Source organism: Chrysemys picta, chromosome 12 (assembly GCF_011386835.1).
Source record: "Chrysemys picta bellii isolate R12L10 chromosome 12, ASM1138683v2, whole genome shotgun sequence".
Lineage (NCBI taxonomy): Eukaryota > Metazoa > Chordata > Testudines > Emydidae > Chrysemys > Chrysemys picta.
In genome coordinates, this window is record NC_088802.1 from 11,580,904 (window position 1) to 11,604,736 (window position 23,833).

Sequence of the window (23,833 nt, forward strand, 5' to 3'; positions counted from 1 at the left end):
AGTGTGTCCCTGCCTGAAGCAAATCTCTGTGGCTCTCTGGGAAGCAGCAGCTCTTGCTGCTAGGAAACCAGAGACGCTGCGCTGGCCGGCAGAGGGCGAGAACTGAGGCAGCGGCAGCCGGGGCTGTTGCAGGGGGGGTGGGGGGGACGGGGGAGAAGGCACATGTGCTTTGCAGCCTTCCCCTCCCTTCCCCCCAGCACTCACCTGGAGGAGACGCTGAGGGGGCTTCCTGTCCACTGGGAGACAGGAATCTCGGCAGTGTGGACCTCACTCACCTGAGCAGCTGCTGGGGCTTCAGTCGGTGAGTGTTTGACCCCGTGATTCCCCCTAGGTGTGTAATATTGGGTTGGTTTTGTGGTTTTTGGTGGTGTTGCTGTTTGAGGGTGAGTTTGTGCCTGTGTCTGTTTCAAAACTAAACTCGGGATCAAACCCAATAAACCCAGGAAGAAAGCCCCGAGCTAGTACTTAGTGCTGTGAATTCCAGGTGAGAGAGAGAGGGGGGTTTGGAGGAGGAAATCAAATACATCAAGAGGGGAGAATGCGAAAGGTCTGCAACACGTCAGGCTGAGACTTTTATCTCCCCCCCCCCCAGAGAGGGGAAACCGAGGCACAGAGTGATCTGATTTCCTTCCCCAAATTATTTTGCAAAGGAGGGGGATGGGGGCTCCTATCCAAACCAGTTCCCTTCCCATCAACTCTGCTTCCCCTGCTGCAAGACCGCTGTAGGGGCTGAATATTTCCATTAAACTCTGGCTCCTTCCTTTGCCCTGCAACAATAAAATAGACCGGCTTTGGGGGGGAGGAATAGCCCCCCCCCCCCAAAGCTGTGTGGACATTAAGTTTTTTTTTGGGGGGGGGGCACGATAATATTCCAGATCAATCAAACGCCCAGATCAGCCTTCTAGCCATCCAGCAGCTCTAGGGCAAGGAAGGAAGGTGCAGAGTGGTCGCAAAACGGGTGAATTTAGCGGGGGGGGGGGGGGTCTGGTTGAAATCCCACCCAATGCAGCCACACAGAATCGCTGGCGGCGCTGGGAGAGGCCAAGAGTAGAAGCAGGTGGCCCGGGGGGAGGGGACGGACATTTGCCCTCAGTCCTGGGCTCTGGGATGGACTAGACTGGGTGGGTGGTGGGTTCAGTCTAGTCTTCCAGCGTGTTGCTCTCGCTGGGGTTTGTGGTTTTCATCTGGCTCCACCGAAAAGATCAAACAAGCCCAGTAGAAAAGGGGGTTGAGAGGCGGGAAGGGGCTTGTAAGGGGTTAAAGTGACCCATCAATGAAAGAGTAAAACCAGAGTTTGACTGGGTTTCCCCCTAGCCACCACTCCTGCAAACACTGGGCAAGGGGCAGCCCCATCCCCCACCGAGGCTATGGTGAGGGGCAGCAGGGGAGGAAGGAAGCCACATGTGATGGCAGTCCCCTCCCCCCCAGCACCCACCACCCCCTCTCCGGCCCCCAAACTCTGTCCCAGAGCTTGAACCCACCCCTCCGCACTCCCTCCCAGAGCCTGCACCCCTCCACCCATCCTGCACCCCACACCGTGCCCCAGCCCGGAGCCTGCACCCAAACTCTGTCCCACTCAGCCCTGGGCAAAGCTCTCCTTGGCTGGCTCCCAGCCCCTCTCCAAGGGTTGCAGCTGTCTGGAAGTGCCTGCCTTCCACACCTTCCTCATTCACACCTCATTCATTCAAAAGGTCAATTGATTACAAAGTGGGGGAAGAACTTATTCTACTTCTAGCAAAAAGACATTTTTCTTTTACCTTAATTATACTACCTTAGGGGCCAGCTATAACATTACCAAGGTTCAATACAAAGTCATATAAAAGTTATACAAAAATGTATAATGCAGAGATTTATCTTCAACTGCACTGATTGACTGCTGTGTGCAGTAATAAAGTGACCCCCTGGGTCTTTGAATGAGGCTTTATACTTGGGTGGGGGGGCGAGCCGCGAGCGGGTGGGCAAGCGGCGGGTGGGCAAAGAGGCAAGCAGTGAGCCAGCAGGGGTTCTAGGGGCGGGCATAGGGGTTTCTGGCAGGGGAGGGAGAAGGTGAAAGGAGGCAAGTGGTGGGTGGGCGACTGACTAGGAGGGACACAGCAAGCCAGCGGGGGGCTAGGGGGTGAAGAGGGGTGTGATGGTGGGGCCGAGCGGGGAGGGGTCGGGTCCTATTTTACTGCTGTGATCTGGTCACCCTATGTCACCCCCCACCCCCAAACATTCCTTTTCTTCCTTTTCGGCCCACAGCTGTTTCGGCGGGGCGGCACTGGGGAAGCAGAATTTGTTTCCGTGGGCCGGGAGGCGCTGGGGGGGGGGGGGAGGAGGGCACAATTTTATATTAGTAAGGAAATATTTTATAAATTTTAATAAAATAAACATTATTGAAGAAAATCAGTTATACAACTATCAAAACATGAATTATTTTCCTAATATGAAAGTGAAAATCAGCTAATTAATATATAATTTTGTTATTATTTATATAGTCATGGAAAGTAAATAATACATGGAAGAAATGAAAGGGTTCTTTTTAAGTGGCTTTTTTTTTAGTCATCCCTGCTGGGGCCCCGTCAAAACTGTTCGAATTGGGCCCCGCACTTCCTAAAGCCAGCCCTGTCGGGCGGAGAAACGCCACGCCGCCCTGGGGAGACTCAGAGCAGCAGTGGCAGCAGGACCCCTCCTCCCTCCCTGCCTCCCGGGCCCCTCTCGCCGCCACAGCCGGGCTCAGCTCCGGGGATGACGCTCCGGCTCTCCAGCGGCCGGGCAGCCTGAACTGCCGGGCAGCCTGAACTGCCATCCAGCCTGTGCAACTCCGGCTGCCATGAGCGCCATCTAGCGACTGCAGCCAGAACTGCAGCGTCAGCTCCAGCTCAGCCTGAAAGCCTCAGCTGACAGGGAACATCTTGGTTCAGGGCCGGCTCCCGGCTTTTTGTGCCCCAAGGGAAAAAGAAAAGGGGGAGCTGGAGTGCCGCCCCTTGGAAAGTGCTGCCCCAAGCACATGCTTGGAACGCTGGTGCCTAGAGCCAGCCCTGCCCAGTGGCTAGTCAGCAGTTCTGCAGAAAAGGACCTAGAGTTTACTGTGGACGAGAAGCTGGATATGAGTCAACAGTGTGCCCTTGTTGCCAAGAAGGCTAACAGTATTTTGGGCTGTATAAGTAGGAGCATTGCCAGCAGATTGAGGGACATGATCGTTCCCCTCTATTCGGCATTGGTGAGGCCTCATCTGGAGAACTGTGTCCAGTTTTGGCCCCACACTACAAGAAGGATGTGGAAAAATTGGAAAGAGTCCAGCGGAGGGCAACGAAAATGATGGAGCACATGATTTATGAGGAGAGGCTGAGGGAACTGGGATTATTTAGTCTGAAGAAGAGAAGAATGGGGGGAGGGGATTGGGTAGCTGCTTTCAACTACCTGACAGGAGGTTCCAAAGAGGATGGATCAAGACTGTTCTCAGTAGTAGTTCTCAGTTCTCAGTAGTAGCAGATGACAACAGGGAGTAATGGTCTTAAGTTACAGTGTGGGAGGTTTAGGTTGGATATTAGGAAAAACTTTTTCACTAGGAGGGTGGTGAAGCACTGGAATGAGTTACCTAGGGAGGTGGTAGAATCTCAGTCCTCAGAGGTTTTTAAGGTCAGGCTTGACAAAGCCCTGTCTGAGATGATTTAGCTGGGGATTAGTCCTGCTTTGAGCAGGGGGTTGGACTAGATGACCTCCTAAGGTCCCTTCCAATGCTGATATTCTATGATTCTATAGGGATAATCACTTTATGTTAATCCATGTAGTTTAATTACCTGTGATGTTTGGGAAATAGGAGGTTACTTCAACAACCTATTGTTCACCCAAGGACTGCCTGCTGTGAAAAGGCTGCAAAAATGTCTATATAAATTCTTGGAACCTGATCCTTTTATCTCAGATCTTTTGAAGCTTTATTCAGGGGTAGTTTGAGTCATAAGATTGAGATCTCCAGTCCTTTCTGGACTGCCCTGTTATTGAACATTTGGACATTGGACTAGAAACAGACTCTTTTCAATTCTAATGCACCATCTCTATGGTGAAACTGACCTACGGTCTCTATTTGCATTTGTATGTCTAATGATCTTTTAGCCAATACTGTCTTTTCTTCTTTTAATAAATCATAGTTTAGTTCACAAGAATTGGCTGTAAGCGTGTACAGTAACTCCACACTTAATGTTGTAGTTATGTTCCTGAAAAATGCGACTTTAAGTGAAATGATGTTAAGCGAATCCAAGTTCCCCATAAGAATGAATGTAAATGGGGGTGTTAGGTTCCAGGGAATTTTTTTTAACCATACAGTACAGTACTGTAGTTGGGAGGTGCCCCCGCCTTACCCCACTCAGGCACAGCCCACTGGCACTGGAGACAATGAGGCTGGCATGGAGCCTGACGGTGCTGTAGGCTAGGAGAAGTACGTTGCACAGCAGCAGTGGCAGCTTCCCCTACTCTGCAAGCACCAGAGGCGGGGGGCTCAACCCTCGGCACGTCCATTCTTCCACTTCCCCCAAACCCCCACCCTTAACCCACCTCTTCTATCCCCCCTTCCTCCTTTACTCTGCACGCCACATCCTCACTCCTCCCCAGTCCCTCCTGCCTGTGGCAATCAGCTGGCTTGTGCCTTTCAGGGGGCAGGAGGGTGGGGGGAGGACCGAGGACTCAGGGCGCAGCCTCCCCCGTCCCTCCCCTGCCTCCTGCCTGCAGCAATCAGCTGGTTTGCAGCATTCGGGAGGCTGGGGAGGGAGGGGTAGCCTGCACGCTGAGTCCTCACTCCTCCCCCCCTCCCTCCTGAACGCTGCAAGCCAGCTGATTGCCGCGGGCAGGAGGTGGGAGGAGAAGGGGGAAAGCACTGATCCACGGGGTCTGCTGGCAGGCGGGAGGCGCTGTGGGGGGAGGGCATAGGGAAGTGGATAGGGAGCTGCTAGCTGTGGACAAAGCAGGCAGCCAAAAGATGTTATAGTGAAGCATTGCACAACTTAAAAAGGAGCATGTTCTGTAATTAAGCAGGGACGCAAGATTGAAACAACGAGAGGATGTTAAGTGAGGAGTTACTGTATTTGGGTAAGAATTGAAGTATTCATTAAGTTGTGGGTAATCTGTCTGCTCCTTTGGGATTGGTAGAATTCTTTATATGATGAAGATTTTCAGGAATCCCCATCAGAATCTCAGAGGACATTTTCCCACATCAGGTATCGTTAAAGACTTGCCTATGTTGTCACTCTGTCAAAGCAGTTATTTTATTACAGCATCTCCCATATCATGAAGGGTTTACAGAGCTAAATGATGCATCATGCCTGTGCCAGGCAACTTTCAGTGAAATTAGCCTGTAATTAAAATCCAAAGCTAGGTTATTACCCATTAAATGTGACAGCAGTTCCCTACGTTGTACTCCTGGGCAGCCTCCTCTATGGGCACCACCTTGTGAGCTCTTTGAGCCTGGGACAGATGGCAAACCAGATAGATCGAAGTTTGATCCTCTTCACAGAAGTTTTGGAGCCTCCTGGTGTTCCCCACACACCCCATCCCCTCCTGCTCCTTTTGTTGCCTGGAAACTCAGCCGATTGGCGATTTCTACCATGTTTCCCAGCTGCATGTTCAGCCTGACGTTTCTCTGTTGCACAGTTTCTGAGGGCAGGAGACGGCTGTATCGGATCCCTCCCAGCACTGGCTGACGTGCCTGCACTGCAGAGTGACAGCTTCTGTGAAATACTGCAGACAAATGGGACATGGAGCTTCCTCCTGGAGACTTTCCAGGGGGTTCTCTGCGGCCATGGCTCCCTCTGGACCATTCAGTGAAAAATGTACCACTAGGGCTCTGGTCCTGCAATCAGAGGCATTCCCCTGTCAGGATGAGCCTGCAGGAGCAGGAGCTGGGTGTCTAAGGCAGGATAGTCAGACTTGGTGGAATTTTTTTAAATATTTTATATATTGTGACAGACCCAGACCAGTGGGGTACAGGAGACTGGTAGAGGGCAAATATACTGGTCACTGGATGAGTAGTTTTCTGTTCCCTGAGTGACCAGAGCAGGGCTGCACTAGAGTAATCAGGAACCTGCTAGAACCAGTTAAGGCAGGCAGGCTAATTAGGACACCTGGAGTCAATTAAGAAGAAGCTGCTAGAATCAATTAAGGCAGGCTAATCAGGGCACCTGGGCTTTAAAAAGGAGCTCACTTCAGTTTGTGGTGTGAGTGTGAGGAGCTGGGAGCAAGAGGCACAAGGAGCTGAGAGTGAGAGGGTGTGCTGCTGGAGGACTGAGGAGCACAAGCGTTATCAGATACCAGGAGGAAGGTCCTGTAGTGAGACTAAGGAAGGTGTTTGGAGGAGGCCATGGGGAAGTAGCCCAGGGAGTTGTAGCTGTCATGCAGCTGTTACAGGAGGCACTATAGACAGCTGCAATCCACAGGGCCCTGGGCTGGAACCCGGAGTAGAGGGCGGGCCCAGGTTCCCCCCAAATCTCCCAATTGACCTGGACTGTGGGTTCTTCCAGAAGTGAAGGTCTCTGGGCTATTCCCCAACCCACATGGTGGATCTCTCAGGCAAGAAAATCCGCCAATAAGCGCAGGACCCACCAAGATAGAGGAGGAACTTCGTTACAGTATATAAAATGCTTAAAATATACATCTGTCAAAATTTTATATTTATTGATTTAAACTTTCACAGTTGCACAAAAATCTGGGTTTTAAGCATTTCATTCCAATTGTTGTTCAGGGAAATGCCAGCTAGTGAAGGAGTCTCTGTGAAATCAGGAAAGTTTGCAACAACCCCAATGTGATGTTTTGTAATTTGACGTGAACAGGAAACAGCTCCACGTCTGTAGCTATTGCAGGCCCCTATCTTACCCCCATCATGGCACTACCTGAGCACCGCACAAACTTCAATGTGCTGAGCCTCACCCTGCTGCAGATGGGGAAGAGCTCTTACCCCCATTTTAGAAAAGGGAAGGTCAGGCCCAGACAGAATTGGTAATCCACCACCACGAGAAGCATAGAGTTTTCTGAGCCCAGGCTGGAGTGCCGCAGTGCCAGTGTGGATGCCCTGGTCTCTTACTGCACCCTGATCAGCCTCTGGGACGTGTCCCACAATGCCTGTTCTAGCCACTCTGGTCATCAGTTTGAACTGCCTGCCCTCCTGTGACCAACCGTCAGACCCATCCTTTAAATTCTCTGGGAATTTTGAAAGTCCCCTTCCTGTTTGCTCATCCAGGCGTGGAGGGCTCTCAGCGCATCTTTCCACATGACCATGCCACCACGCATCAGGTGATCACCAGCCTGGAAGAAGGCTGAGGTGCTGGACTTAGCAGTGTTTGGGGGGGAGGAAGCTGTCCAGTCCCAGCTGTGCTCCAGCCATAGGAATTACCATACCTAGGGGCAGATATCAAGGGCCATGATGGAAAGGGGCCACGACCGGGATGCAGTGCAGTGCAGGGTTAAAGTGAAGGAGCTGCAGAATGCCTACCACAAAGCGGGGGAGGCAAACCGCCACTCCGGTGCTGCCCCCACAAGCTGCCGGTACTAGAAAGAGCTGGTGAGCCCACCTCCACTCTGAAGAGCACCATGGACACTTCAGAGGCTGTGCCAGCCCAGAGTGCAAGAAGGCAGGAGGAGGAAAGCAGGATAGAGGGTGCTGAGGAGGAGCGGGGCCCTGAGCCAGAGGACAGCACAGCATCCATTGATGCATGCAGCCAGGAGCTGTTTTCAAGCCCAGAAGAAGGTAGCAAGTCGCAGCAGACAGTGCTTTGGGAAGAGCAAACAGCAGAGGAGACTCCCGGTAAGTGGCTTTTATTTTGAGAAGGGAGTTGTTCAGTGCGGGCTGTTGGGGCGAGGAGGGTTGCAGAAAGAAGGCTTGGGGCTGTGTGCATGCCTAGATGCAGAATAGGGCATTGATGTGCTCTCTCACATCGTGGTAATCAGCCTCAGTGATCTCATCGAAGGTCTCCTGCAGAAGCTGGGCAATCCGCATGTGCAGGTTCCTTGGCAGAGCAACTGTGCTCCTTGTCCCAGTAAGGGTAACATACCCGCGCCACTGTTCCATGAGTGGGGGGGCGGAGACCATTGCTGCACACAGGCAAGCCACGTAAGGGCCAGGGCAGAAGCCGCATTGTACTAGAATACCCTTCCTTGCTTCCCAGGTCACCCTCAGCAGCAAGAATCTTCCAGGACGAACCCAGCCTGTGGAAAATGTGGGGACAGTGTTGAGTATAGGGGCCCCCTGCAGCTGTTGGCTCTCCCCAAGAAACAGAACCCCAGAGGACAGTACAACCCTCGACCAATCAGTCCCCCTGCTCCTCTGGTTACTCCCCATTTTGGGGCTCCTGTGGGTTATGTGCCCTTGCCTTGGGACAGGCAGCTTGTGCTATTGTGTGAGTTGCGCTTGTGGTTAAGTCCGGCTGACTCATTGCTCTGTTTAGTGTTAACAATGCTGCCTCTGTAAAATGTTGCATTTTGGCTTTACAGCTGCAACCTTGAGATTCCAGCTGTTATCAATGGCCAAACGGCTTTGCAGCCTCAGGAAGTGGCCGCGAAGAAGCAAGGAGGACCTTCTGCATTAAGTTATGCAGTAGTCACTTACCAAAAATGAAAACGTACAGGAGTGGCGGGAGACCAAAAGGAGGGTCTGCCAGGAGAATGCGGATCACCAGCAACAAACCATGGAGCAGCTCCTAAGCATCATGGAGTGCCAAGCGGACTCGATAGAGGCACTTGTAGCACTGCATAGGGAGCAGATCCGCGCCCACCCCCGCTACAGCCCTTGTCCCAAAACTCTTTCCCTTGCACCCCCATGTGACCACCAACCCACTTTCAACAACATCCAGTTTCATATCTCCGCCAGCTGCATCCAACACCTTTACCGTCCACGCATACAAACACCAACCCTTACCCACTGCACTCAACCCCCATCCCATGCAATTTAGCCAACCAGAAGTGCACCACACAAACAGGAAGGATGCATACAATCCCAGGACATACACAAATCTGTGATTGTTCCATTCCGCACCCCGCGCCCTTCCCTCCTCCCACACCGTACAGATGTGTCATGCCATGTTTGTTTCTCCAGCTGTTGTCTCTCCAATAAATGTTTTGGGGTTTTTTTTTTTGGTTTTGGAAACATTCTTTCTTGCATTAATTAAAAGCCCAAGAAAGCAACAGGCACTGCTAGTCGGTGCATTATACGTAGCAAACACAGATACCTATTAGCATTGGAACCACTGGGCTCCGGTGTAGGGCACCATACATTACTGGATTTCAGCATCTAATTGCTGCCTCAAGGCATCCCTAATCCTTGCGGCCCTGCGCTGTGTCCCTCTAATAGCCCTGGTGTCTGGCTGTTCAAATTCAGCCTCCAGGCGCTGAACCTCAGCAGTCCATGCTGGAGTGAAGCTTTCACCCTTCCCTTCACAAATGTTATAGGGAGTACAGCACGCAGCTACAACCGTAGGGATGCTGTCATTGGTCAGGTCCAGCTTCCCATATAGACATCACCAGCGGGCCTTTAAATGGCCAAAAGCACACTCCACAGTCATTCTGCACTGACTCAACCTCTTGTTGAATCTCTTCTTGCAGTTGTCAAGGCTCCCCATGTATGGTTTCATGAGCCATGGCATTAAAGGGTAGGCTGGGTCTCGAAGGATCAAAATGGGTGTTTTGACTTCCCTTACAGTGATCTTATGGTTCAGGAACAAAGGCCCGGCTTACAGCTTCCTGAACAGGCCCGTGTTCCAAAAGATGCGTGTATCATGTACCTTTCTGGACCAGCCTGCGTTAATGTCCATGAAACCCCCACAGTGATCCACAAGCGCCTGGAGAACCAGCGAGAAATACCCTTTCTGATTAAGGTACTCGAAGGCTAGGTGGTCTTATGCCAGAATTGGACTATCTATGCTCTCTATCCCCCCCGCCACACACACACAGTTAGGGAAACCCATCTGTGCAAAGCCATCCACAATGTCACACACATCCACAATGTCACACACGTTGCCCAGAGTAACAGTTCTTCTGAGCAGGATGCAATTAATGGCCCTGCACACTTGCATCAACACAACTGCAGTGGTAGACTTGCCCACTTCAAACTGGTTAGCGACCGATCGGTAGCTGTCTGGAGTAGCCAACTTCCAGATTGCGATTGCCACCCGCTTCTCCACTGGCAGGGCAGTTCTCAATTTCATGTCTTTCCGCCACAGGGTGGGGGTGAGCTCAGTGCACAGTCCCACAAAACTGGCTTTCCTTGTCCAAAAGTTCTGCAACCACTGCTCTTCATCCCAGACTTGCATGACGATGTGATCCCACCACTCGGTGCTTGTTTCCCAAGCCCAAAAGTGGCGTTCTACGGTGGTCAGCATGCCCATTAATGCCACAAGCAATCTCGTGTCATATGTATTATGCATGTCGACCTCTTTGTCGGACTCCTCACTGTCACTTTGTAGTTTAAGGAATAACTCAACTGACCTTCGTGATGTGCTAGTGAGACCCATCAGCATATTCCTGAATAGTTCAGGATCCATTACAAGACAGAGTGCGCTGTACAAAAAATGTTGAAAGATTGTGCCAAATGTGGAAGGAAGTGAATGGACTGCTGGAATGCGAAGCAATGCATGATGGGGCATTGGGACAGGACCCCCTCCTCCAGCCTCAGCGTCAGAATGGGAAGAGGGGCTCTGTGGGATAGCTGCCTATAATGCACTGCTCCGAAAGCCGCTGCAAATGTGGCCTCGCCACTGCAGTTGGAACTGACAGTGTGAACACACGGCAGCGCTTTCCCTGCTGCTGTCTCTGAGGGCAGGTTTAACTCCAGGCACCCTACAGCTGCAAGTGTAGACGTAGCCTTAGCACCTTCGGTACTGGGCAAACCTTTCCCTCTGCAGACAGACCCTGGGAGAAGGGGACAGACGGACACGCGTGCACACACACACAGTCCGTCTGATAATCATCTCCCTGACCCTTCCCCCAGTCACTAGGCCAGTCTATGCAGAGTCAGGTGATAACGATGATGTCAGCAGCCCTTCATGTGGTCTTTCAGGGGGTGTCTGCCATCCCAACTGGCTTTCTCTGGTTAGCCCCAAATTGGCTCAGAGCTGTGAAAAATTACCTGTGTGATGGGGTTAGGTCGATCTAACCCCCATGCAGATGCAGCAAGGTCAATGGAAGAATTCTTCTATCACCCTAGCTACTGCTTCCCCCAGAGGTGGATTAATTGCACTGATGGAAAATCCCCTTCTGTTGATGTAAGACAGCTACGCATTTCTACTGGACATTGGGATGAATGCACACTCCCAGGTCCCTGGGTCTTCTTCTGCTAGTATCCCTGAGAGGGGCAGGGCTTGAAAGAGGCTGCGGTCTCATCCTGTCTGTGTGTTCCGAGTGGTTCCCCTCTTTTTGTCTCCAGTGCAGACGGCAGAGTGTCTGCAGGGGGAAAGGATAAGAGAGGGGTGAGATTTCAGGCTTTCAGATTTATAACAGCATCCCCACTCTGAACTCAAAGAGCTGTGATTTCATCATGACAGAGAGACTCAGAGACACACTCAGATATTTAATATTAAAAGGTCTGAAACCTTCTATTTCCTCTCTCATTCAGGCATCTCCCAGCAATGAAACCAAAATCCTTGCAGCCTCACAACTATCACAGGACCCACAATCTGCAAGTGTGATTTGCTTTTCACCTCATCATCCCCTCCCACCCTTCAAACTTCACTTACTGCCTTTTGTCACAACCTAGACGCAGATCATACAAAGACATCGTCATAAGAGCAACTTTACCCACTTTGGTCCCTTTGAGACTAACCAGGATGTTGAGAGGCTGGAATTGCTCTGGGCCCAGTGAACTGCCCCCCCACCCCATCCCTCTCTGTGCCTCTCCATCCCGTTGAGGTGGGGCCGGGAGCAGGGCCATGGCTCTGGAAGGGGGGGAGTTGGGACGCAGACAGGGGTAAGGGGCCCGAGGCTGGACGAGGAAGCTGATGAAGTCATCCCCGTCATACTGGCATTTCACCCCCCCACAGGGGGGTGTCCCAGTCCATGGCCTGCACCCCATGGAACCCTGAGGGGGGGCAGGGACAGAACTAGTTCAGCAGCCAGAAGTGCTCAAAGATCACAAGTCTGCCACCCCCTGTGCCCCCAATCAGCTTACAAAGATTACCAAATGTGTGTGTGGGGGGGGGGGGGGCTTTTTATTTGCACCTTTCCAGGGACACTGGGAAGAAAGGTCCTGTCACCTAGAGCCTGAGGGCGTGTGGCCGCCACCAGAGCACATGTCTGAGCCACAGAATCCCTGCAGCACAATCAGGGCCTGGCAGGAGGCCTGGGATGTGGGAGGGACAGCCTGTGAACTGCCCTGGCATTCCAGAGACGCTGTTTGTGCTTCCCCAGTGCCCACAGAGTGGGGCAAAGTGTTTTCCTTTTGCCTTTCCCATTGTTCCCTGATTGCTTTTATTAGCTGCTGTTTAGTAAATTGCATTTGTTCTGAACTATAGACAATGGTCAGGGAAGAGGTCAGGGAAGCGTCCAGAGCAGAGAAAGTACCTGGAGTGGGGACGCTCTAGCCCGTGTCCTGAGTGGTCACAACCAGGTTGGGGGACGAGCCCCTCAGGAAGCCTGGGCCCAGCCTTGTCGGGGTTATAAGGACTTTGTCACACAGGAGAGTGGAAGGGGAGCCCTCAAGGTGAGCCAGTCTCTGGGTGAAGGGAGCAAGGACTCAAATCCGTCTGTTTTTTTATTCCACCGGTGGGTGTTTAAGTCAGGAAAGTTCCCCCCAATAACGGCACCATTTACCTGCTTACTTCTGCGCATGTTTACTGGTTTCCCCTAAAGTTCATTAAATATTTTATAAAAATGTGTCACCCATTCCCCTCGCTAGATGGAAGACGGTCCCTCCCTTCTGTCCTGAGAGCCTGTGAGTGGAACAGGAGCCGGACACAGAGATGCTGCAGGCGATGGGTTGATCGCTAGGACCCAGGAGCAGCTGGGAGGCGGCTCTGGGGGGAGCGATCGCTGGGCTCAGGCCCGGCAGCAGGAAGTGACTCGCAGCCGCTGCGGTGACTCTGGCTCCAGGCGAGATCCCCGAGCCCCGGCGGCTGGTGCTGGGAGCCCGGAGCCCGGGCTGCAGCCGGGAGAGGGGAATCTCCAGCAGGGCCCTTCCCGCTGCTCCCCAGGAGCCTCTCCCAGGGCAGAGCCCCCAGCCCGGCCAGGCCCCTTCCCGGCCCGGCCCCGGCCCCAGGGGGGCCCGCTCGGAGGGAAGGTAAGAGAGACCCGCCCCCCCCGGGCTGCAGGGGGAGGTTTGGCCCCAGGCTGCTCCCAGCGGAGCTGGCTGCGATTCCTGCTCTGGGCCCAGGAAAGCTGCCGCCAGCTCCCGGTGTGTGCGGGGCGGGGGCAGGATCACGTTACTACCCATCCGCCCCTCTCCCCCCATCTGGTGCTTTGTTTCCATGCCCGTGCTGGTGCAGACGGAGGTTGAAGCTCAGGGAGATCTGAGAGGGACAAATAGGGAGGGGCAGAAGGTGGGCAGGTGCCAAACTGAATGCAGGGTGGGGGCCCCAGCTGGGGGCCGGGGAAGGAGCGGGTCCCAGGGGCACAATCATGGCTTGAAGGGGTTTCCATCCTATCCAGGGTTTACAGTTTGGTTCAATAGCTCTCAGTGCCCCCCACTGTACAGATTGATTTAGCCCCCCTGCCTGGGATGAGGAGCCAGGGATAAGAATGGGGTACAGCCAGTCGGGGGTGAATCTAGCACTGGGGGAGACGAGTTCCAGCCCCTGAGCACTCCTAATAGCCCCCCACCCACTGAGCGCGTGGCCCCAGCCTCCTCAGCCCCAGAGCCCGGGGAGGGCACACGGCCCAGCCTGATCCCCGGGGGCAGCCTAAGGAGAAGCCTGAGACGCTCCTCACAGGGGCCGTGCACCCCACCTCTGCAGTCAGCTGTGACTCTCAGCCAGCTTGGAAAACAGACGGGTTTATTGGTCGCTGGGAACACAGCATAGAACAGAGCTTGTTAGCACAGAAATCAGGAGCATTCAGCAAACTCCATGGAGGGGGGAAATCCAGAGTCCCAAGTCCTGGACTCTCCCCACTGAGTCCCAAACCAGGAGACTGACCTGCTTCCAGCCCCCCCATCCCCAGTGACGCCCAGCTGCCCCTCCTCCATGCTTTCTCTCCTTCCCAGGAAAACAGGTCTTCCCCCTCTCTTTGTTCTCCCACACCTTCAGCTGGCTCCTAGCAGAGGACCGGCCATTGCTTGTCAGGATACAGAATTTTGACTATTATCTATGCCAGTGGTGGGCAAACTTTTTGGCCTGAGGGCCACATCAGGGATCAAAATTGTATGGAGGGCCGGGTAGGGAAAACTGTGCCTCCCCAAACAGCCTGGCCCTGCCACCTATCTGACCCTTTCCCACTTCCCGCCCCCTGACTGCCCCCCTCAGAATCCCTGACCCGTCCAACCCCCCCTACTCCTTGTCCTCTGACCACTCCCTCCAGAGACCCCCGCCCCTAGCCAACCACTCCAAGACCCCACCTCCCATCCAAACCCCCCAGCTCCCTGTCCCCTGACTGCCCTGACCCCTATCCACACCCCCGCTCCCTGACTGAACCTGGGGATTCCCATGCCCCATCAACCCCCCCTCCCATTTCCCATCCCCTGCTCACCACCCCAGAACCTCCACCCCATCCAACCACCCCCTGATTCCTGTCCCCTGACTGCCCCCTGGGACTCCCTGCCCCTTACCCAACCCCCTGGCTCTGGCCCCGGCCCCCTTACTACACTGCTCAGAACAGCGACCGGAGCAAGACTCACTGCTGTGCAGCCCTGCCCCCCAGAGTGCTGCCCGTGTGTTGGCATGGCTGCAGAAAGTGGGGGAGGGGCTGGGGAAGCCTCCCCTGTGAGCTCAGGAGTTGGACAGGACGAGTGGGCCGCAGTTTGCCCACCCCTCCTCTATGCCCAGGCAGCCACTCTGCAGTCACACCTGCCCTCTAGAGGTCTCCGCAATGATCACACATCTGTATCCCACCATTCAATACTTGAGTAACACATGGGGAAACTGAGACACACACTTGGTATTCAGAGAAAATATTAAGAACATTCCTGCTTCATCACACCCCTCTGAGACCAGCCGAGGGGCACTTTCTCCAGTGGCTGGAACCACTCTAACCATACCAGCTCCTGAGCCTCCAGGTGATGGAGAGACCTGGGAAAGGGCAGGGAACTCTTTCAGGGACCAGCTGGTGAGTTTGGCCTACAAGGGGAGGGGCTCCCTGTGTCTGTGAGTCCCAGAGCTGCTGCCCTCAGTGACACAGCCGGGTTCAACCCCCGTTACCAGTGTCACTGGCTGAGCTGCCTGATGGGAGCAAAGGCCCACGACAATGGGGCAGTCGCCCGTTCTCCCAGGGCGAGGGAAGAAGATAAAAGGGGAGAGCGGAGAGACTTGAATATCAGCAGGAGCAAGAAGTGGGGAGGGAGGTTCCCAGCTCCCAGCCCTGCCCAGATCCATTCCCTGCACACACACTCCCCCCCCCCCCCCCCCCCCCCAGTCAGCTCTCCTGGGAACAAGGGGAGGAGCTGAGAGAGGAAAAGCCAGTTGCTCACTCTGCTGAGCTCCGCAGGACTGAGGGAGACGGGGGAGAGCTAGAGGGGTTACAATACACTGTGGGGCTAGGGTGACCAAATGTCCCAATTTTTGGGTCTTTTTCTTATATAGGCTCCTATTACCCCCCAGCCCCCATCCCGATTTTTCATACTTGCTGTCTGGTCACCCTATGTGAGGCAGTGCCCTAAAGTGACTCCTTTGGTTCTGCTCTTTTTCCAGTGTTTGGCTCAGAGATGCTATTCTGGGGAGGTTTAGAAGGGACTTGGTGGGATTTGTTCTAATGGGGGAGGGGGAGCCTGGCTGGGGAGGTAATGAACTAACTGGGTTTCTTCCCAGCATGGCAGAGTCATAGAATCATAGCGTCTGTCTGCAGGGAGAGAGCCTGGGGGGAATTGGGGAGTGACATGGACTCCCGCCCCTTATGAAAACTGCCCAATCTCCCTGCTCCTCTGACAGGCTGAGGAATCGTGTCCACATTTCGCTCCAGATGGGCCCTTCTTCCAGGAGACAGGGAAGGAAAATGGCTGTGATGGAGCCAGCTCAGGTAGGAGCTTTTGGTGTGGGGGAGGGGTATTGTAGAGGGGTTAAACACCCAGGGTGGGATGGGATGCAATAAACCTGCTGGAACGTGATCAACCTGGGCCTGATTTTCTGAACAGGCCCATTGGTGGTGAGGAAACATTCCCCCATTTCTGAACCAGGAAACACCCCTCTGGGAAGGGCTGGGAAAACTGACCAGACGCCCAATGTTGTAGCCTGACCCACTGGCCATATGCTGCTGTGAAATACAAAGGGAAGCTGTTGGGATTCCTGTGCCTGGCGCAGAGCTCTCCTTCGCATATCAGCCTGTGGCTGGCAGGCATGTGGGAAATGAGAAGACCCTGCCCTGCTGCGTCTGCTGTGGGGACAAGGAGCTCTCAGCTTCTCCTGACTGGTCTGAGCAGAGTGAGGGTGGCTCTTCTGCCCTCCCCCTTAACTAGCGGGATTGGGGCTGGGGCAGCAGGTGCTGAGTGGGGGACTCTTGTTGTCTCAGGTGCCGGTGACCTTCGAGGAGGTGGCTGTGTATTTCACCGAGAGGCAGGGAGCTCTGCTCGACCCCGCTCAGAGAGCCCTCTACAGGGACGTCATGCAGGAGAATTACGAGATGGTGATCTCGCTGGGTAAGGGATTCCTGGCCCCGTGGTTATTGGACGCTAGGGGGTGGGAGTCGTTTGCATGTCTGACACCAGCCACGTTCTACCCTCATTACTCCCCAATGAGACCAGGGTGTCAAAACCTAATCATAGAATTTCAGGGTTGGAAGAGACCTCAGGAGATCATCTAGTCCAACCCCCCTGCTCAAAGGAGGACCAATCCCCAACTAAATCATGCAACAGATTTTTGCCCCATATCCCTAAACGGCCCCCTCAAGAATTGAACTCACAACCCTGGATTTAGCAGGCCAATGCTCAAACCACTGAGCTATCCCTCCCCTGCTAAGGCATATATTAAATCATTCCCACCTGATCCCCAGTAGCTTGCAAGGTGGAGAAGCCGTGTATTGTCTTGTCTGTGTTGTTTCTCGGTCGCACACATAATCCCTCTTCTCCCTCCTACTTGGGAATAGATCAAGCAATGTGGAGGGCTCTGGGATCCGCAGGTTTAGAAATAGGCAGGGGTTTAACACTAGAGTGGGTGTGAATCATAATTCCCCTCACCTCCCCAGATGTCTGCCTCCCCCGAGGGGGCTCAGTGACCATGTTTCTGTCCTCTTAGATTCCACATTCCCCAGCACAGCACAGGGACAGGTTCCACTCACGGAATGTCCTTTCTGACAAACGCTCTCTCAGTCCTCCACACATCCTGATCTGGTCTGATTTCACTCCCTGCACAGGATTTCCCCTTCCCAAACCTGACCTGATCACCCGGCTGGAACAAGGGGAAGAGCCGTGGGTGCCCGATCTCCAGGCCTGTGAGGAAAGAGAGATCCCGAGAGGCGCCCACACAGGTGAGGACTGACACAGAAACCATCTGGGGAATGAAGGAAAATATTGAGAATCCCAAAAATGAGGTATCAGTAAGTGCCCTCAGTTCCTTCCTTGTCTCACCCAGGGCAGGGCTGCAGGCAGCAGATACCACTGACATTGCTTCCCACGTGTCCTGTTACCTGAAGGAGTTGCCTTCCCAATGTTCCTTCTCTATGAAAGTTTGGTTGGGAAGTGGAGGCAGAATCCAATTGCTCTGTCTGTGCAGCTTTATTATGTTGGTTTTCCCTCGGATCTATTCTTCTTAATTTCTCCCCAGCACAATTACTCCTCTCTGGATTGTCTCTCTCTCCCAGCAGGTGATGAGAGCGTGAGTGAGAAGAAGGAGGGTAATCAACAAAAGGAAGTTCCTGGGCATGGGGAATCACAGGGGACCTTTGTTGGAAGTACTGAAGGGAATTTTTACCAGTTCTTGGAACAGGGAGATGCCTGGGGAAATTGGCAGAGGTCAGAGAGGCTGCTGGGAAACCACTCAAGGGATCCCACAGCCCAGCAGACAACCCCCAAGGAAGACAAACCTTATGAAGACCTCGGTTATGGGAAAGGATTTGTTCTGAGACCGGAGAGTGTTACGCTTCAGGCAATCCACACTAGAGAGAGACCCCATAAGTGCTTAGACTGTGGAAAAAGTTTCATACAGAGGTCAGCCCTTGTCCAACATCAGGCAATCCACACTGGAGAGAAACCTCACAAGTGCTTAGACTGTGGGAAATGTTTCATACGGAGATCAACCCTACTTAATCATCAGGCAATCCACACTGGAGAGAGATCCCATAAGTGCTTAATCTGTGGGAAAAGTTTCATATGGAGATCAGGCCTTGTTTTTCATCAGAGACAGCACACAGGAGAGAGACCTCATAAATGCTTAGACTGTGGAAAAAGTTTCATAGAGAGTTCAGGCCTTGCTAAACATCAGATAATCCACACAGGAGAGAAATCCCATAAGTGCTTAGACTGTGGAAAAAGTTTCACACAAAGATCAAATCTTATGGCACATCAGAGAATACACACTGGAGACAGACCCCACAAGTGCTTAGACTGTGGAAAAAGTTTCATACAGCGGTCAGCCCTTGTCAAACATCAGGTAATCCACACTGGAGAGAGACCCCATAAGTGCTTAGACTGTGGAAAAAGTTTCAGACACAGGTCAACCCTTCTTAAACATCAGGCCATCCACACAGGAGAGAAATCCCATCAGTGTTTGGACTGTGGGAAAAGTTTCACACAAAGATCAAATCTTATGGCACACCGGAAAATACATACTGGAGACAGACCCCACAAGTGCTTAGACTGTGGAAAAAGTTTCATACAGAGGTCAAACCTTCGTAAACATCAGGCAATCCACAGAGGAGAGAGACCCCATCAGTGCTTAGACTGTGAAAAAACTTTCATACAGAGATCAACCCTTCTTATTCATCAGGCAATCCACAGTGGAGAAAGACCTCATAAGTGCTTAGACTGTGGGAAAAGTTTCATACGGAGATCAACCCTTCTTATTCATCAGGCAGTCCATACCGGAGAGAGACTCCATACGTGCTTAATCTGTGGGAAAAGTTTCATACGGAAGTCAGACCTTGTTAAACATCAGGCAATCCACACTGGAGAGAGACCCCATAAGTGCTTAGACTGTGAAAAAAGTTTTGTACGGAGATCAAACCTTCTTATACATCAGGCAATCCACACAGGAGAGAGACCCCATAAGTGTTTGGACTGTGCGAAAAGTTTCTTACGGAGGTCCGACCTTCTTTCACATCAGAGAATCCACACAGGAGAGAGGCCTTATAAGTGCTTGATCTGTGGAAAAAGTTTCATACAGAGTTCAGCCCTTGTTTCACATCAGAAAATCCACACCGGAGAGAGACCCCACAAGTGCTTAGACTGTGGGAAAAGTTTCATACGGAGCTCAACCCTTCATATTCATCAGGCAATCCACACTGGAGAGAAAGTGCATAAGTGTTTGGACTGTGGAAAACGTTTCAGAGACAGATCAAATTTTGTAGATCATCAGAGGATCCATACAGGAGAGAGACCCTATCAGTGCTCAGACTGTGGGAAAAGTTTCATACAGAGGTCATCCTTTCTTAAACATCAGGCAATCCATAGAAGAGGGAGACCATAAGTGCTTGGACTCTGGGAAAACTTTCAGAAACAGATTAGGCCTTCTAAACATCAGGCAAAAGAGAGGTACTGCTTAAACTATGTAAAAAACCTTTAAAATAGACTTTAGCCCTTGTTTTACAGCGGAGAATCTACCCAGGGGAGACACCCCATAACTGCTTAGCCTTAGTTTTATATGGAGGTCAAACATTGTTAAACATCTGGCAATCCACACTGGAGAGCAACCCCATAAGTGCTTAGACTGTGGGAACCATTTCATAAATCGATCAGTCCTTGTTTTACATGAGAAAATCCACACAAGAGCAAGACTCCATAAGTACTTGGGCTGTGGCAAAAGTTGCACACTGAGATCACACTTCATTAAATACTGGAGAATTCACAGACAATCTCAACTTCTGTGACACCTTGTTGCATCTCTAGAACTAGCAGAATCTTGTTTGAGGGAGAAGAGAATATGCCACTTTTGCTGTGAACACAGAGAATTCTTAATAGGAGTAAAAGATAAGTAATTCAGTTTCTATTCCTAGATAAGATTGTTCACCACAGAGAGAGAGAGAGAGAGAGAGAGAGAGAGTTCTACAGATGAAATATAATTACCAGCCTCAATTGCTCATACTAGTCCACTGGCCAGGTGGTCTAGTCACTAGGGGGGTAGCCGGGTCCTGTACATGGTGTGCACCGATGCTCCTGGAGGATGATCGTGGACCCATCTTTCTATATGTTTCTGTCCATAGATCCTGTCCTGTCCCACTGCCCCGGATACTGTATGACCATGAGTCATCAGTTAATGGCAAGTGCGACTTTTATCTTTTTCTTGATTGGGCTTTTGTTTTTCTTTCTCTTGGGTGGGTTCTTTTGCAAGTTTCGCCCATATTGTTCTTCCGCCATCAGGGTGGTGCTGGCAGCTGGTCTTTGAAATGAGCTGGCCTCAGGGACTGATCCCATCACACACCCACATTCACATTTTTAAATGAAACACACACACATCTAACTTGAATCAGATTTTCAGTTACAATATGGAGTTGCTTTAGTTACAATATATCAGTGGTTTAAGATGGGGATTGTAACTAAAAAGAAAAGAGTTACAATAACTGATTTTTCCAAGGCAATTCTTCATAAGCTACTAACACACAATTTGTCCAAAGGTGGTTAAGACTGTTTCATTTATAAAAATACAATTTTATTAATAATAAAAGGTGGTTTCATTACTGTAATTTCATTGCAAGTATGCCGAGCCATATTGGTAGGTGTAATTTATTTAAAGGGTGATTTCATTCTTCAGCCCTGCAACCTGTCCCCAAAGAGATAAGAACCTTGCAGGATAATTGATCCAGATTCAGCCTTTAGAGACATGTTAGAAAAGGGTGTAAATGGTATTTGGGGCCAATTCAAATAATAGAGACTAGAACTTTGAAATGTAACCTGGTATTGTTAAAAACTTGGAAGAAGATAGTGCTGTTCATTAATTGTGATTAACTCAAAAAATTAATTGTGGGTAGAAAAATTAATCTCAAAGGATCACATTGTTGAATAATAGAATAGCATTTGAAATTTGTTAAATGTTTTTGGATGTTTTTCTACATGTTCATATCTATTGAGTTCTATCACAACAAAATGGAAAGTGTACAGTGCTCACGTTGTTATTTTTATTACAAATATTTGTTCTGTAAACATGAAAAGCAAAAATCCTATTTTTCAATTCACCTCATACAAGTACTGTAGTGCAATCTCTTTGTCATGAATGTGTAACTTAGAAATATAGATTTGTTAGATAAGTGCACTCAAAAATAAAGCAATTAAAAACTTTAGAGCCAAGAAATCCACCCTGTGCTACTTCTTTTTCTGCCATTCGCTAAGACAGAGAAGTTTGTTTCCATTTGCAGGCGATAATGCTGCAAGTGAGAAGAGGCAATCTTATGACACTGTTGCAGCCGGAGTCACAAGATATTTACATGCCAGATGCGCTAAAGATTCCTCTGTCCCTTCATGCTTCAACCACCATTGCTTAGCCTCCCTTCCCCCGCCCTGCTATACCTGCTGCCCATGCTCAGACCAGAGCTGATCATTCTTCAGCTTTTCAGCCTCTTCTAGGGTCTGTGGGAAAAAATTTTCATCTGCCAGTAGGGTTGCCAACTCTCCTGCACCAGACGCTGTTTGCGGCAATGGCATCTGGTCCAGGAGACTTGGAAACCTTATCTGCAAGGGAAATCCCCTCTGGCTGGCATTTCCCATTTGCCTGCCTCCTGCTGAAGGAGAGTCAATTGGCTTTTTTTTTTTTTTTTTTGGAGCTTCTCCCATGACATAGCTGCTATCACCCATTGGGGTGGATTAATTAACACTCCCGCAGATGCAATACAGACAATTGCTCCCTGTAGGAATGTGCTACTTATGGTGAAGTGAGCATGCACAGTAACATCTGCTGAAACCACTGCCCTTCACTCTGCCCTTACTAACCGTAAGATTGTGCCGAATGCTTTTTACAGGAGTTAAAAGGGGGCAAATCGGAGGAGGGGGAGCCAAGGTCTAAGCAGGAGGCAAACACAATCCTGAAGGAAGACAAATGCTTTGAATGCCTCGGTTATAGGAAAGGATTCTTCTGAGACCACAGCATGTTTCGCTTCATACAATCCATTCTGGAGAGAAACCCCTTTAATGGTTGGACCATGGGAAAAGGTTCAATAACCACTCAGATCTTAATAACCATAGGGAAAAAACACATGGGACAGAAACCCTATCAATGCCTTAAGGGCAGGAACTGTATGAATTGGGAGTCAGCACTGACTACACATCAGATAAGCCACACAGGAGAGAGCCTCCATAAGTGCTTGGACTGTGGAAAAAGTTTCATACGGAGGTCAACCCTTGTCAAACATCAGCCAGTCCACACAGGAGAGAGATCCCATAAGTGTATAGACTATGGAAAAAGTTTCATACATAGGTCAGACCTTGCTTATCATCAGGCAATCCACCCAGGAGAGAGACCCCACAAGTGCTTAGACTGTGGGAAGAGATTCATACATAGGTCAGACCTTGTGAATCATCGAGCAATCCATAGAGGAGAGAGACTCCACAAGTGCTTGGACTGTGGGAAAAGTTTCATATGGCAATCAGTCCTTGTTAGACATCAAGTAGTCCACACAGGAGAGAAACCCCATCAGTGCTCAGACTGTGGAAAAAGATTCATGCAGAGTTCAACCCTTGTCAAATATCAGGCAATCCATACAAGAGGGAGATCATAAGTGCCTGGATTCTGGGAAAGTTTTTAGAAAGAGATCAGTCCTTCTAAACATCAGGCAAAACACACATAGTATTTAGACTATGGATAAAGATTTCAAATAGATGTCATCCCTTGTTTTACATCAGAGAATCCTCCCATGGAGACACCCCATAACTGCTTAGCCTGTGGAGAGAATTTTATACGGAGGTCAGACATTGTTAAACATCTGGCAATCCACTTTGGAGAGAGACCCCATAAGTGCTTGGACAGTGGGAAACATTTCAGAAACTGATCAGTCCTTGTTTTACGTCAGAGAATCTACACAAGACCAAGACTCCATTAGTACTGGACTGTGGCAAAAGTACTCAGAGATCACACCTTATTAAACATTGGAGAATTCACACACGATGTAAACTTCTGTGGCACCTGGCCTGAAAGAGTTAAGAACCTTGCAGGCTAATTGACCCAGATTCAACCTTTAGAGACATGTTAGAAAAGTGTGTAAATGGTATTTGGGTCCATTACAAGTTATATAGACTAGAAATTTGAAATGTAACCTGGTATTGTTAAAAACTTGGAAGAAGACAACAGTGCTGTTGATTAATTGCAATTAACTAAAAAAAAATCAATCCTGAGTATTAAAATTAATCTCAATGAATCACATTGTTAAATAATAGAATACCAATTGATATTTGTTAAATGTTTTTGGATGTTTTTCTATGTTCATATATACATTGATTTCTATCACAACGAAGTTTAGAAAGTGTACAGTGCTCACTTTATTTTTTTTATTACAAATATTTGTACTGTAAACATGAAAAACAAAAATAGTATTTTTCACTTTCACCTCGTAGAAGTACTGTAGTGCAATCTCTTCATCAGGAAAGTGTAAATCAGAAACG

At 50.6% G+C, this 23,833-nt stretch overlaps 1 protein-coding gene across 4 annotated transcripts; it reads left to right on the top strand.

The window, feature by feature from the left end:
- Nucleotides 1-12,912: 12,912 nt before the first annotated feature.
- LOC135974944 (zinc finger protein 484-like) lies at nt 12,913-21,533 on the top strand. Of its 4 annotated transcripts, none has more exons than XM_065564473.1 (5): nt 12,913-13,231; nt 16,029-16,116; nt 16,606-16,732; nt 17,446-17,559; nt 17,856-21,533. In XM_065564473.1, the coding sequence occupies exons 2-5, from the start codon at nt 16,060-16,062 to the stop codon at nt 17,897-17,899; spliced, it is 342 nt and encodes a 113-aa protein (XP_065420545.1). In that variant the 5' UTR covers nt 12,913-13,231; nt 16,029-16,059; the 3' UTR covers nt 17,900-21,533. The 4 variants fall into 4 exon arrangements, with proteins under 4 accessions (XP_065420545.1, XP_065420543.1, XP_065420542.1 ...); XM_065564471.1 differs by having other exon boundaries at nt 12,934-13,231; nt 17,896-21,533; XM_065564470.1 differs by having other exon boundaries at nt 12,935-13,231; nt 17,893-21,533.
- The last annotated feature ends 2,300 nt before the right edge of the window (nt 21,534-23,833 follow it).